Source organism: Schistocerca piceifrons, chromosome 2, assembly GCF_021461385.2.
Source record: "Schistocerca piceifrons isolate TAMUIC-IGC-003096 chromosome 2, iqSchPice1.1, whole genome shotgun sequence".
Classification (NCBI taxonomy): Eukaryota; Metazoa; Arthropoda; class Insecta; order Orthoptera; family Acrididae; genus Schistocerca; species Schistocerca piceifrons.
The window spans coordinates 569,726,675-569,740,536 of NC_060139.1; the positions used below are offsets into that span (position 1 = coordinate 569,726,675).

Consider the following 13,862-nt stretch of genomic DNA (forward strand, 5'->3'; position numbering starts at 1 on the left):
CTTATCATTTTATCCCTTATTTTAGCCAAGATGTGCCGTCCATTTATTTTTTCCCTAGTTCCATTTAGTATTTTCTCAGAAGTTATCCGATCTACGCATCTAATTCGCAGCATTCCTCTGTACGTACGGAGCTTCTATTCTCTTCTTGTTGGAACTCTGTAGAAGGCTACATTTTAGACAAATACCTTCAGAAAAGACTTCCACTAACTTATGTTTGTATTCGGTGTTAACAAATTTCTCTTTTTCAGAAACGCTTCTGTTGTTAATACTAATCTGCATTTAACACCCTCCCTGCTTCAGCCATCGTCAACTAGACTCGAAGGAGAAAAAAATGGAGAAAAGAAAAGACACAGTACGTAGGAATTATCCGCATAGGACGGAAAGCGGTAGATATGATTTACATGAACAGACGAACATGTGATTAGAATTTCAGAAACAATGAGTGAATTGTTCAAGAGAAAGAGCTTCATAAACTGAGCAAGCCAATAACACTTTGGCCCGTCTCTGGCCCTTACTCTAGAAGTTGTTAGACTTGGCATTGATTGCTAGAGTTGTTGGGTGTCGTCCTGAGGTATATCGCCCCAAATTGTATCCAATTGAGGCGTTAGATCTTCAAAATTTCAAGATGGTTGGAGGACTCTGTCCATAATGCGCCAAACGCTCTCACTTGAGGAGAGATCCAGCGACGTTCTTGCCCAGAGGAGTTTCTACTGCTTGTCTTCTTGCTTGCCAAATGCTGCATTGGTCAGAAAGGTCACCGGATCTCATCCCAGTTGTGAACGGTTGGAGCATTCTGGGCAGGGCCCTCCAGCCATCTTGGGATTTTGACAATCTAACAGAATTTGGTGCAATATTTCTCAGGAGGCCATCAAATAACCATGTCGATCAATGCCAAGCCTAATAACTGATTCCATAAGTACCAGAGGTGGACCCTCTCGTTATTGAGTTGCTCAAGTTCTCCCTCTTGAATAATTCATTGATTATTTCTGAAATTGTGGTCTGTACATGTACATTACATCTGCTGATTTCCGTCCCATTCGGATAATTCCTTCGTAGTGTGCCTTTTTTTTGTCTTAGTGTGTACCTTCCTGCCCAGATACTAATCATCTACTAAATTTAGTGCCTCATTTACTTATATGATTCCCTTTGCATCATCTTGGGCAAATTGGCGACAATGCGTCATCCTTGTTTTATTTTCTTTTCAAGCTATTTGACCCGTTCAGCTGATCTCCCAAGTATTTCGCCATCTCCGACAGACTTACGATGTCATTGGCAAACATAAACGTATTATTTCGTCTCGCTTTCCAAATTTATCTTGGATTTTCTCTCACTGCTTGGTGAATGTATAGACTGCATAACGATGGTACGCTACAGCTCTGTCTCACTCCCTTCTTAACTGCTGCTCCCGTTTCATGTCCTTCGACTTATAACTGCAGTTTGGTTTCTATACAAGTTGGAGATAACCTTTCATTCTTTGTATTTTATCGCTCTGGGTATTTTATCCCTGCTGCCGTCAGAATTTCAATCAGTGTATTTCAGTGAACATTGGGTAAAGCTTCTACTAAACTGTAAAAGCAAATTTATATTTATGTAGGGTATGGGTACTTCACAAAAGAAATTATATTACAATTGTCTCACACTGCAAACTCATATGCGTGCCACGAATATAGTTTTTTGATCCTTTAGCCATCCCTAGCAACTTTGTGGAATCGCCAGCGAAAGCTCTCCTTGGACATTCTTGGATTACGTGGCTAACAGTCTGCTTTTCAGCGGCACAAAAATGGTTCAAATGGCTCAGATCACTATGGGCTTAACTTGTGAGGTCATCAGTCCCCTAGAACTTAGAACTACTTAAACCTAACAAACCTAAGGACATCACACACAACCATGCCCGAGGCAGGATTCGAACCTGCGACCGTAGCGGTCGCACGGTTCCAGACTGTAGCGCCTAGAACCGCTCGGCCACTCCGGATGGCTCAGTGGCACAACCACAACTTGGAGAAGTTATTTTCGTCCACTTGTACAAAGAATCGGCCTACCTTCCAGTGCTGGTTGTTATTTGGTTAAGAACCGACCAGATCTGGCAGTTCAGTCAGGTGCTTTGGTACGCAAGGTATCACAACATTGATCTGCCAAGTGTGTCTCTAGCAGTGATCCATATTAAAGCCGTTCCCATCCAACATTCTTCCGGTTTTCATGGGTGAGTGACGATAACGATGCCTAACTTTGCTGGTACTTGGAATGTTAGCTTGAGAACGGAGTTTAGGATCTGTAAATGCTATAAACGTATATAGGCCGTTCTTTAGTGTACCTTCTAAGGCAAGTAGTAGGGTTAGTGAACCTAGCGAGTCACTAAATATCTCCAGAACCAATATTGATGTTTTCCGAGGTAAATTTTTACTAGTTTTGCCATTATTCTGTAAACAATTCGTGTCAGTATTTTGATCAGAAACTTTACTTTTTTATGTTGCCGAACCCCACAGGTCCACAGATGCCTCCAGTCACAATTTTGCAGCAGGATGATGCCCCACCTCACTATCATGGGGATATTGTCAAATTTCACCATGAGGCCTTTCCTGAGCATTGAGTTGGAAGTGGTGGGTCCCATTACCTGGCCCCCTCGGTCTCCCAATGTCACTCCACTGGATTTCTGGATTTTAGTGCAAGGGGACATTGTTAACACACCAAGGGTTTGAGGTATCGTATGGTAGATTTGAGACAGCGAATCTACGCCGCAGTAGAGGTCATAACACCTGTCATGCTTATAAGCATGTGGCGAGAAGTGGAGTACTGTTACAGTATCTGTCGAGCTACAAATTGTGCCGTCATTGAACTGTAAAATCATGCATAAATATGTTTGAGCTCCTGTGTACAATGTTGGACAAATACAGTTATAAACCTTAATAGCTGCTGAAATATAAACAAATGATTTTATTTACCTCTAGCCCACTTTCTTTTGTTGCTGTTTCAGGATAGAATCGTGAAAATGACCTCAGCACAAAAGTGGAGACTGGAAGATGTCTTCAAGTGGTCTCCTATACGTTTTGCAGAGGAGACAAATGCGTGGGAATGGATAGAGAGAATGTTGGAAAACGGGTTGTCAGCAAAGGAGCTCATAACCACGAAGAGAAAGCTGTCCGATTTGGAGACGGCAGTCGCCTTAATGCACGTCTTCTGCACGGGCGGTTACCTGCGGCTGCTGCGGCTGGCACTGTCAGTGGACCCGAGATTGTCATCGACGAGTCTAGACGGGAAGGGATCGACGCCGCTGCACGTGGCAGCCGCGAACAGGAGAGACGCTGCAGTGCGGCTGCTGCTGGACGCGGGCGCCGACTGGGAGGAGAGAGACGGCCTCGGGCGCACGCCGCTCCACGTCGCCGCCGCCAGTGGCAGCATCCATGCCTTCCGGCTGCTGTTGGATGCCGGGGTTGACCCAGAGGTTCGGGACTCTGAAGGAAATACGGCGGTGCACTTCGCTAGCGAAGCTGGCCACACAGGTATCTTGAAGGCGCTGTACGGCAGGGGCGTGTCGCGTTGTCTAGTCAAGTTGCAGCTGCTCTTGTCAGCGGAGAGTTGCAACGTGGAGGGCGTGCGCCTCGCTCTGAAGCAGACTTCCAGCTGGGGCGGCGCATGGAGTGACTTGCACTGCGTGGCGATCAAGGGCAGTGGCACGGCTGTGAGGACGATGCTGACTGCCGGCGTCGACCCGAACGCCCGCGACGCCAACGGCGACACCCCGCTGCACGCCGTGGCGGCCGCGGGCTGCCCGGGGGCGGCGGAGGCACTGGTGGAGGCCGGCGCAGACGTGGACGCGGCCGACTCGAGCGGCTCGACGCCGCTGCACTACGCGGTGCGCGCTGGAAACCTGGGGGTGGCGCGCGTGCTGCTGGCCGCGGGCGCCAACGTGGAGGCGCGCGACGCCGAGGGCGACACGCCGCTGCTGCGCGCCGCCGCCAGGGGCTGCGCCGACGCCGTGGCCGCGCTCGTCGCCGCCGGTGCCAGGACCGACGCCACTGACGCCGCCGGCAGGACCGCCGCACAGGTGGCCAGACTGGTCGGCTACAACGGGCTCATCAGCGCCCTGCTGGACCGCGCTGACAACCGCATTCCTTACGCCGTCGATAAAGCGCCGAACGCTGCCGATGTGATCTTGCGTACAGAGGGACTTGTAGATGTGTCTTAAAACAGACTTGGTGATTGAATGGCACGTTCTCGCAATTGTTATGTACGAGGGGCGTTCAGCAAGTAAGGCAGTACATTCTTTTTCTGAAAGCAGGTTGGCTTTATTCAGGATTCCATACACCATATTATTCCCCACTCCTTTGGCCACAAAACCCTATTTTTCAACATAATCTCCGATCAGTGCGACGCCCCACGTCACCATACTGGAATGGACTGTACGCCAGCGAGGTACCATTCTACAGGTCGACGTCGTCGCAGTCAACGTCTTGCTGTTTCAACAACTTCCCTGTCATCCACGCACTGCTTCCTGCGGAGTCCATCCCTTATTGGCTCAGGTCAGAAGGTGGGAGATCTGGGCTGTGGAATAGATGACGAAGAACAGTCCAATGAACTTTTGTGTGCTCCTCTCAGGTGTGTAGACTTGTGTGAGGACCTGCGGTCTTGTGGAGAAGAAGGAGTTTTTTGCCTTTTAGTGGTGACGGACTCACTGAAGACCAACATTGCAGGAGTCACAGCTGTGTGCAGCAGGGCGGCATGAGGGACTGGTTTGCGCGATCTTATTGTGACATGACAGACGTCTCGCCCAACGACTCACCATGCTTTTGTTCATTTCGATGTCTCCGTAGATATGTTTCAAGCGCCTATGAATATCTATGGTTCTGTGGTTTTCTGCCAAGAGGAACTCAATGACAGTTTAGTGCTCGGAACGCACCTCCTGTACCAACACTATTTTGATGGCTACGTGTTGTGCCGTCACCTACTGGAGATTCATGAAACTATAGAGGCTGAAGCGGGAAAATTCCACGATGTCCCGCAACAAATACCGCAGTTTGTCAACAGAAATTGACCGAGAAAAAATGTACTGCACTACTTACTGAACGCTCCTCTTAGCTCTACGAAACCATTATCACACTGATCATTAGAAATCCAACCTTTCCCTCTTCGAAAATTTTCCTCCTACCTAAATATTATCCATCAATCCCACCGCTTCAAATTAAATAGCATTCCTGGTATGTTGCAGCACCAAAACCAATAAATCCTCTCAATCCATGACGTACAAACACTTCGCATCCAGTCACAAAGCAACTTCGGCTCACACTTCGAAACTTCATGAGATATACCCATCTTATGATATTAGTTTCCTCCTGTTCTTGTTGGCCTCCTACATTCTCGTACGTGCCACTTTGTATCTCATCTCATCTTTTCGTACCCTCTCTCCTCAAATCATTACCAACTCCAGGCCGTATTAAAATAGTCTTTCTCAACTCGGATCTCGTTTATGTCCATAGCATCTTACGCCGTGTATCTTATCCTCTTCCCGTATATAGGGTGTCCCAGGAGGAATGGTCAGCATTCAGGAATGTGACAGAAGCAATCATTTCAAGCGCAAAAAAAGAAAGAAAAGAAGAAAAAAAAGAAATTCATATTGACATATGCTCTATTCCAACTTGTTTCCGAGAGGTTTAACCCATTTAATGTACGTCGTTATTTATTTCCTATACTGTTCAGTACGTTGTCAGGTTTACACACGTACAAGAATCAGTAAATATAAAACATGTGTTTTACAAAGCAATAATTGAAAAACACGTATTTTAACTAATTCACCTTCAAGGATTATCGTACATACCGTATTGTACAATTCACAATAAATATTCAAGTATCTCAAATGAATTTGTGCACTTTTGAAAGAACATGTTGTTTTGTTTGTCTGAGTGCATATGTACTTCGCCTAACTAGGCCGGTAGCGTCCATGATCCGACCAAGCACTTATCTGGCATATTCATGTGTCGTTTGTACACTTTATACCTTATCCAGCCCCATGAACAAAAATCTAATGGCATGAGATCTGGCGATCTTGGTGGCCAGTTAACTGTACTACCACGACCAATCCACCTGTTGGTGTAGATGTTCCCGCAAACATCTGGTAAAATGTGGAGAGACTTCGTCATGCTGAAAGTACATCGCAGTCCGCGTACCCAAAGATACCTCTCGAGGTGTATAACAAACGAATTGAAAAAAAAAGAAATGCAAGTAATTCTGTCCAGTCATTCGCTCCTCCAGAATGACCGGATCTATGAATATGTTACTGATCATGTCGCACCTAACATTGATCCAAAAACGCACCTGGAATTAGGTTACCACTGTAGCGCATGGGTTTTCCCGCGACCATCAATGATTATTAAGTGTGTTGTTCGGGGAGTAAGACACAAATGTGCGCGCCACTGACCCAAATATAAGTGTACATTAAATGTGTCCTATCTCAGAAACGACCCGGAATAGGGCATATGCCCATATGAACTTATGTGCTTTAAATGAGCGCCCCTGTCATATCCCAGATTATTGACTATTCCTTCAGATACACTTAACCGCAGCATACCATCCTCCCTGTCTGTGCCCTACATCTACACTTTCTTGGTGAAATTACGTCGCTACATCATCATTTGAGCAATACCACTCACTTCATCACTTGTAAATGTCGATAGTGAGAATTCTGATGACAAATAGGTTAACATGTGATACATATTATATGTTATTGTCCACTTTGTGAAGTAAATAAATGTCTCATTTCAGACTTTTACTGCAATTTTTTCCGATTTGAAGCTTCTCTCTGGCTATGAATGGAACATTTGAGCCGCTTACAACTTAATAATAATCAAGAAAAATAATTTAACACTTAACAAGATATGCCGGTAATTCTACACCTCCACAATCCATGCCCTACCGCAGTTGAATCCAACTAACAGCTGCTTCAGGACCATTAAATTCGTCTTGGCATCAACACATCGTATCACATAAAACGCAGAGTGTTTCTTTCTCCGCACCTGGTCTTGTTTCAATCCCTTCTGTTCATAAAGCGTATGTTTAGACGTTAACTTAATATCTCACCCCTCCCCCCCTCTCTTTCTCTGTCACATCCTAGACGCAAACTTCTTTTCTTCCGACTCGCTATGCCTTTGGTGCGAGTCCTCAACACTACGTTGACACACAAATCAACATTGTTCTCATCCTGCATTTGAATCATATTATGTAATGCATACATGAAAAAAATCACCACATATTACATGTAAATCACAAAATAAGAATTACTTTTACTCCAATGTATGGGCCCGCATCTCGTGGTCGTGCGGTAGCGTTCTCGCTTCCCACGCCCGGGTTCCCGGGTTCGATTCCCGGCGGGGTCAGGGATTTTCTCTGCCTCGTGATGGCTGGGTGTTGTGCGCTGTCCTTAGGCTAGTTAGGTTTAAGTAGTTCTAAGTTCTAGGGGACTGATGACCACAGATGTTAAGTCCCATAGTGCTCAGAGCCATTTGAACCAATCTAATGTATGGGATTAATACCAATGTTTCAAATTTTTAACATATGTTGTAATTAGTTTTTAAAAAAAACTTGGCCGAATAACAGTTGTATAATTGCTCCCATGACGAACCACAAGGGGCAAAGAAGGATGAAACAGCAATAAATAAAATCTATTGGTGAAATGTTGATTATTTCTTGTACTACATTTCAGAACAGTCTCCGGAAAGATCCCTTTCCTTTTTTCTTGTAGCAGCAGTACGATAACTCACTTATAAAGAGATCGAGTCGGTATGTGTGGGGAAAATACGCAAAAAGTTCAGAATAAAGCACTCAGGTCGTCGCAGAATTGTAGGAAATGTAAGCATGCAGAGCACATTTGCTGAACATCTCAAAACTGGAACCACACTCCCTCCTCCTCAATCTCCGCCCATAGTCTGTAAACATAAATACATGCGTTCAAATTTTGAACACAGGCAAAACTTTATTTACGTTACAAATGCATCAACAAGAGGCAATAACTTATCAGTGATCATACATCACTCTCCAAGAAATAACCTTTTAGCACATTATGGGAGATCTCAAACAACACTCACCGAACCAGTGACATTGCAGTACACGGAAGATTTAAATTTAACTTACATCTGTTCTTCTTTCGCTTCCGAGTAGCCCCTTTCCCTCCACTGCTATGGTTCGTAATACTTTTTTGTGCTAAACATACGTTTTACTGAAATAACTTAGTAGAGACCAAAACGATAAATCACAGTTCGAGCATTAAAGATGAAGTTAGCGATAAATAAGAGCCTAAAGATCAAAAGAAGAAAAGAACATAAAAATCGTGAATGAGACTTATAATGGGTGATCAAAAAATTTCCGTTCGAAAGACATACAATGCCGAATCGGTATGCCAATAAGGCAAAATTGCCGTAAGTATTGAGGTAATCATTCATAATCGCATGGGGAGAGATTAGGGCAATAAGGCTCTCACTTAGGATTAATTGTTTTTGCCCATAACGCATGAGACTGGCCTCCCAGATCGACCGTCGTCTTGTGCCGAACCTCTAGCACTACGGAATTTGGGGCATCGTTGCGCAACGGTGGTTTTCTACAGATATGCTGCATCATACACATTCTTGATTTTCCGGCGGATGTATGCTGGTGTTTGTCCTTCGCAGCTAAGACAAAAATAACAGCGTAGTGGTCTTGTTGGGCCGTATTTGGTAATAGTTCACGTTTCCACATTTACCGCTTCCACATTAGAAAGACACGAATGCCGTACTCATCTCTTGCCTACTGCACACGTCGGTGCTTATATACCCGCATTGGGGTCGCGGTATATTGTATATATGTTGCAGCAATGTCCTTAAACGGAAACATTTTGATTGCTACTTATAACATTACGGTTTCTTTCATTGATACAACAGGTTGTAAAGTTAAATGGTAAGTTCGTATTATGAAAGCGATTAAATGGTTCAAATGGCTCTAAGTAGTATGGGACTTAACATTTGAGGTCATCAGTCCCCTAGACTTAGAACTACTTAAACCTAACTAACCTAAGAACATTACACACATCCATGCCCGATGCAGGATTCGAACCTGCGACAGTAGCAGAAGCGCGGTTCCGGACTGACGCGCCTAGAACTGCTCGGTCACAGCGGCAGGCTGAAAGCGATTAACACAGGGTCGAAGGATCAGAACTTCTGTATAGGTGTAAGGAATAAGTAAACAACGATGGCTCGGTACTCTGAAGGCTGAAGTGTGAGTGGGTACACTTGAAGTGGGAAGAAGTTGGTAAGCTTTCTGCTGCTCTTTTCAGTATCGTCGCAGTTTTGCTGCGACCAGCAGCTGATGACCGCCGTTTCTACTCGCTAAAATATGAGAAAATGGCTCCAGTTGTAGTAAGGAAATCAAATTCAATACAAGCGTAAGAATAGCTATCTGAGAAACGTACTATAGATTCGAAAGCAAAATATTACTTGTAGATTTGTCGAAAACCGAAAGTAAAGTCAGCCAATGAAACGAACATTCTTTCCGGGTGTTAACAATAAGTGCCAGGTTGTATTAATAGAAGAGATAGTTAAGATTCAACGCAGAACGTCACATTTCGTCGCTTATGTTATTGTAAGCCCGAGAAGAGTACAGAAATACTTAACAAACTGCAGTTGTAGACACCGCAGAAGCTGGAAAACATATTACTGCCTCCCACATACGTACCCAGTACGACAAAAGAGTCAGAGGAAGTACAGGTCACGTGGAGGATTACCGCTAGTCGTTCTTTCCGCGCATGCAGTAGGGACGTACGAAGCGGGTATAATACCCGTTAAGTACTCTCCTCCACACACCTTAAAGTGGCTTGCGCTGAACAGCTGGATATGTAAATTAAAAACCGAATATTGCATGCCTCATCGTATACCTTAAGGAATGACTGCAATGAATACAGAGAAGAGCTGATGCTTGTCATTCCACGCTCAGTCCGGAAATGGACAGAGGTGAGGATCGGTCCTGGTACATCTGCTCTTCAACACGAGTCAGCAACAGTTTTCCGTGAGCACATGTTGACTTATATACCGTGTAGCTTTGGGTGAGATTGTATTTACATGGTCTGAAGTGGTATGATTTTATCAGCGTCAGATCTGAATGATACTATATGGAAAGAACATGCAGGCGTACTGTTAAGGGAAGAACACCGTACGTTGTTTATAGAGGAAGAAAACATTCTTTTGTGACAACCATGCAGCCTAGACCAAGTACAGCTATTGCGTCCCAACTAACAGAACCGGAAATACGCCATCTCACTGTTGCCAGATGATAAAAGATATATTTGATGTAGAGTATAACACTAGAGGGCGCTAGATTTAAATTTAGTGTAAATGATTATATAATCAAGCGGTTTCATACCGAAGGAGCTTAAAATGTGTTAGTTGGCAATGATTTATCACAGAATTCGGAGGGAAACAGTGAAAATTATTTACTATTTGCTTAACTTTTCTGTAAAAACCTTGACCAAGGTATCTGACTCAGAAGGAAAATCATTTCTAATGTTTCAAACGTATTATAACACAAATACTGAACATTTTACAACGTTGAAATGTAATACGTGGAATAAAGGCATGAAAAGAAATTAGCTAAACTCAAAAGCGTTATTCCCGTAGCAAGGTATTGTAATGACGTTGGATTTCAAAAGTCTAATCACAAATATTTCAGTCGAATGTTAAGTAAGACTCAAATAAATTTTACAGAAGAGGAAAATAATCTCTTGAAGAATGGCTCAAATACATGGTGTACCTAAGGACCGGGAGCTCTTTCAATTATTTATTACACAAGAACTAAACATTGCACAGATGTCATACATATTGCATTTTGAAGAGAAACTGTGAAAGGTTTTTACAATTATTCGATATGCGAACTATGAGTGACCCGTCAGACGTCAGTACGGTAATCGAATTCTTGCCATAACCGTCCCAGCGTGGCATTGTCGACTGTGGCTGTTGCTTCCTGTGTTCTCTCCCGGAGCTGTGCTACATCACGCGGTAGAGGCGGTACGCACAGCAAATCTTTAATGTGTCCCCACAGAAAAAAGCCCCACGGAGTGAGATCTGGTGACCGGGTAGGCCATTTCATGAAACAGCTGTCTCCTTCTGTAGCCTGGCCGCCATGTTTGCGACTAGTGCTAACTATCGGCAAATTAAAAAACTACACTGTGGTGGTATACATGCAAAAAAACTTTCAGGCTTTCTCTTCAAAATGACATATGTATGATATCTGTACAACGTTTGGTTTTTGTGCAATAAATAATTGAAAGTGTTTCCGGATGGCCGGCCGCAGGTGGCCGAGCGGTTCTAGGCGCTTCAGTCTGGAACCGTGCAACGCTACGGTCGCAGGTTCGAATCCTGCCTCGAGCATGGATGTGTGTGATGTCCTTAGGTTAGTTAAGTTTAAGTAGTTCTAAGTTCTAGGGGACTGATGACCTCAGATGTTAAGTCCCATAGTGCTCAGAGCCATTTGAACCGTTTGTTCCCGAACTTTATGTACATCCTGTATAATGTAACGGCAAATGCTACAAATCCAAATATAGTAGGAAACCTTACGGTAGATCTTAAAATTGGTCTTAATTGTGTAAAAATGGAAAATTTGCAGCAGGTTAGAATATCCCATAATGTTCGTAATGTTTTCAGTAAAATTGAATTTTTATGGTTAGTGTCCACAAGATAAAGATTAAAAAATATTAATGCTGAATTAAAGCAAAATGAAGACTTTGTAGCAAAATCTAATAAATGTAATGCTGTAGTTATTGCCAACAAGGTTCAATCCGTTTCTAAAACTTTAAAATTTCTTGAAACAAACAAAGTTTACGAACTGGAGGAGGATTCAACTTCTACTTCATCAAAAAAAAAAGTATGTAGGCGACGTCAAACACCTGTTAAGGCCTTTTCATAGGAAACAGTTGATTAACATGAATCCACAAGTTCCCAGGCTACATTCTCCGTTCAAGATCCATAAAATAAATCATCCAATTAGTCCGATGTAAACAGTGGGCTCCATGAATTAGCTAGGTTTCTTTATGGAAAGACGAAAAAAATCATAAAAATAATTATTCAGTTGCTAAGAGTCAGATTTTGGTGTTTTTAAAATTAAAAGTTTGGAATGTCACCAAGAGACGAAAATAATACAGTTCGATATTACTAATTTGTACACCTCTGACTGGGAGATTTCAGATACGTCTTCGCTGGACATCGGGGCTCAGTTGGAAGCGGGATTCATCAATGAAGACCTTCTACTCCAGTAAATGAGATTTCAGGCCCAAGACGTGTTTGGAGTTGCCCGCACAGCGGTGAGATACCAACGTGACTGCCGCACGCCATATAGCCAACAACCAGGACCGACGGTCAGGTGTGCCACTCCCTTTCAAAGCGGGATCCCTTTAGTTGTCATCCGCGGGACCCTTAGAGCACAGCGATACGTTAACGGTATTCTACGCCCTGTTTTGTTGCCCTTCGTGGCAAGACATCTCGGAGGCGTACTATTGTGCCGTCAGAGTTCCCTCAACCACTACCAACCGTGACCTGAAATCATCCCTGAGGCTTCCCACACCAAGCTGGCCGGAGTAACGCCGTTGGCCTCTCCAAAACACTGGAAGATTGGGGCCTCTCCCCAGGCCGTCGCCATATTCGCCGACAGTCGTCCGAGGTAGTGCAGAACCACGATTTACCTCTGAACACAATGCGATGCCATTCATTTAGCAGTCCATGCTTCACGGTCGCGGCACCCACTCCATACGCAGCCGTTCACATTGCACTGCAAACAACAGCCAACGTATGGGGCGGTAAATTCATAGTCCCGGTGCCGCTAGCCTCCGACCACTGTTGCGGAATGACATAGATTGTTACAGGGAGACAATTACTTGTTCTCGGACAGCAGACACAGATGCGAAGGGGATGCGACGTGCTTGTTCTACAACACGGCGATCCCGCCTCTAAACACCCCATGCATTCCAGCATCAGGCCACTGTCGCAATCGAATGCCGCACTAGTCTGGATGTTGCACTACTTGAATAGCCGGCCAAATGGAGACCCGTAGTGAGGACTCTTTCATACACTGTCAGCTGCTGATGATGCTTTCTCACACTAGTATGCGGCATTTCCCTGTCCCTTTCAGTGATCACTCGACATCTGATGCTGCTAACGTCCGTTATATACCATACCAGGCCTGGTAATACCACTAAACACGAACACTAATGCACACTACAGGCCGTTCTGCCTGACACAGAGAAGTACAACTCTAATTACTTACATACGCGCCGATAATGTGTACGTGTACGAAGTTACACTGACCTCCATGTCTGTCTTCTGGGTCCTTCACTTTTTTTATCAGGCAGTGCAGATGTTGATTTGACTTACTTCATTGCTTTAAATGCGAATATTTTAGGTTGGGCTTTACCGTGACTGTTATTGACATTAAATGAAACAACAAGTTTACTATTACCAGTCACCGTTTTATTTATTTCCACGACGTGTTTCAAAGGTTTAAACCTCCATCACCGAGTGGATTTACATTAGTTAGTATGACATTTGTGTGTGTGTTGTGTTACTTTTAGGAGGAACTTGTGGCACTGTCTAGTGGAGAAACCAGACACTGTTTCGGAACATGGTTTTGGGTTTCTTCTGACAAAAAATTAAACTTCATTGCTGTAACAACGTTCATCTGTAGAGTGAGCGAGTGGGGTGGCGCAGTGGATAGCACACTGTATTTGCATTCGGGAGGACGACGGTTCAAACACGCGTCCGGCCATTCTGATTTAGGTTTCCTAAATCGTTTCAGACAAATGTCGGGATGGTTCCTCTGAAAGGGCACGGCCGATTTCCTTCCTCATACTTCCGTAATCCGAG

At 44.2% G+C, this 13,862-nt stretch overlaps 1 protein-coding gene across 1 annotated transcript in view; it reads left to right on the forward strand.

Moving 5' to 3' along the window:
- Positions 1-2,986: 2,986 nt before the first annotated feature.
- LOC124775589 (ankyrin-1-like) overlaps positions 2,987-13,862 on the forward strand; it is a 63,863-nt gene continuing 52,987 nt past the window's right edge. The window contains exon 1 of the mRNA XM_047250419.1: positions 2,987-3,933. Coding sequence (XP_047106375.1) covers positions 2,987-3,933 — 947 coding nt within the window. The remainder of the gene's footprint in view (positions 3,934-13,862) is intronic.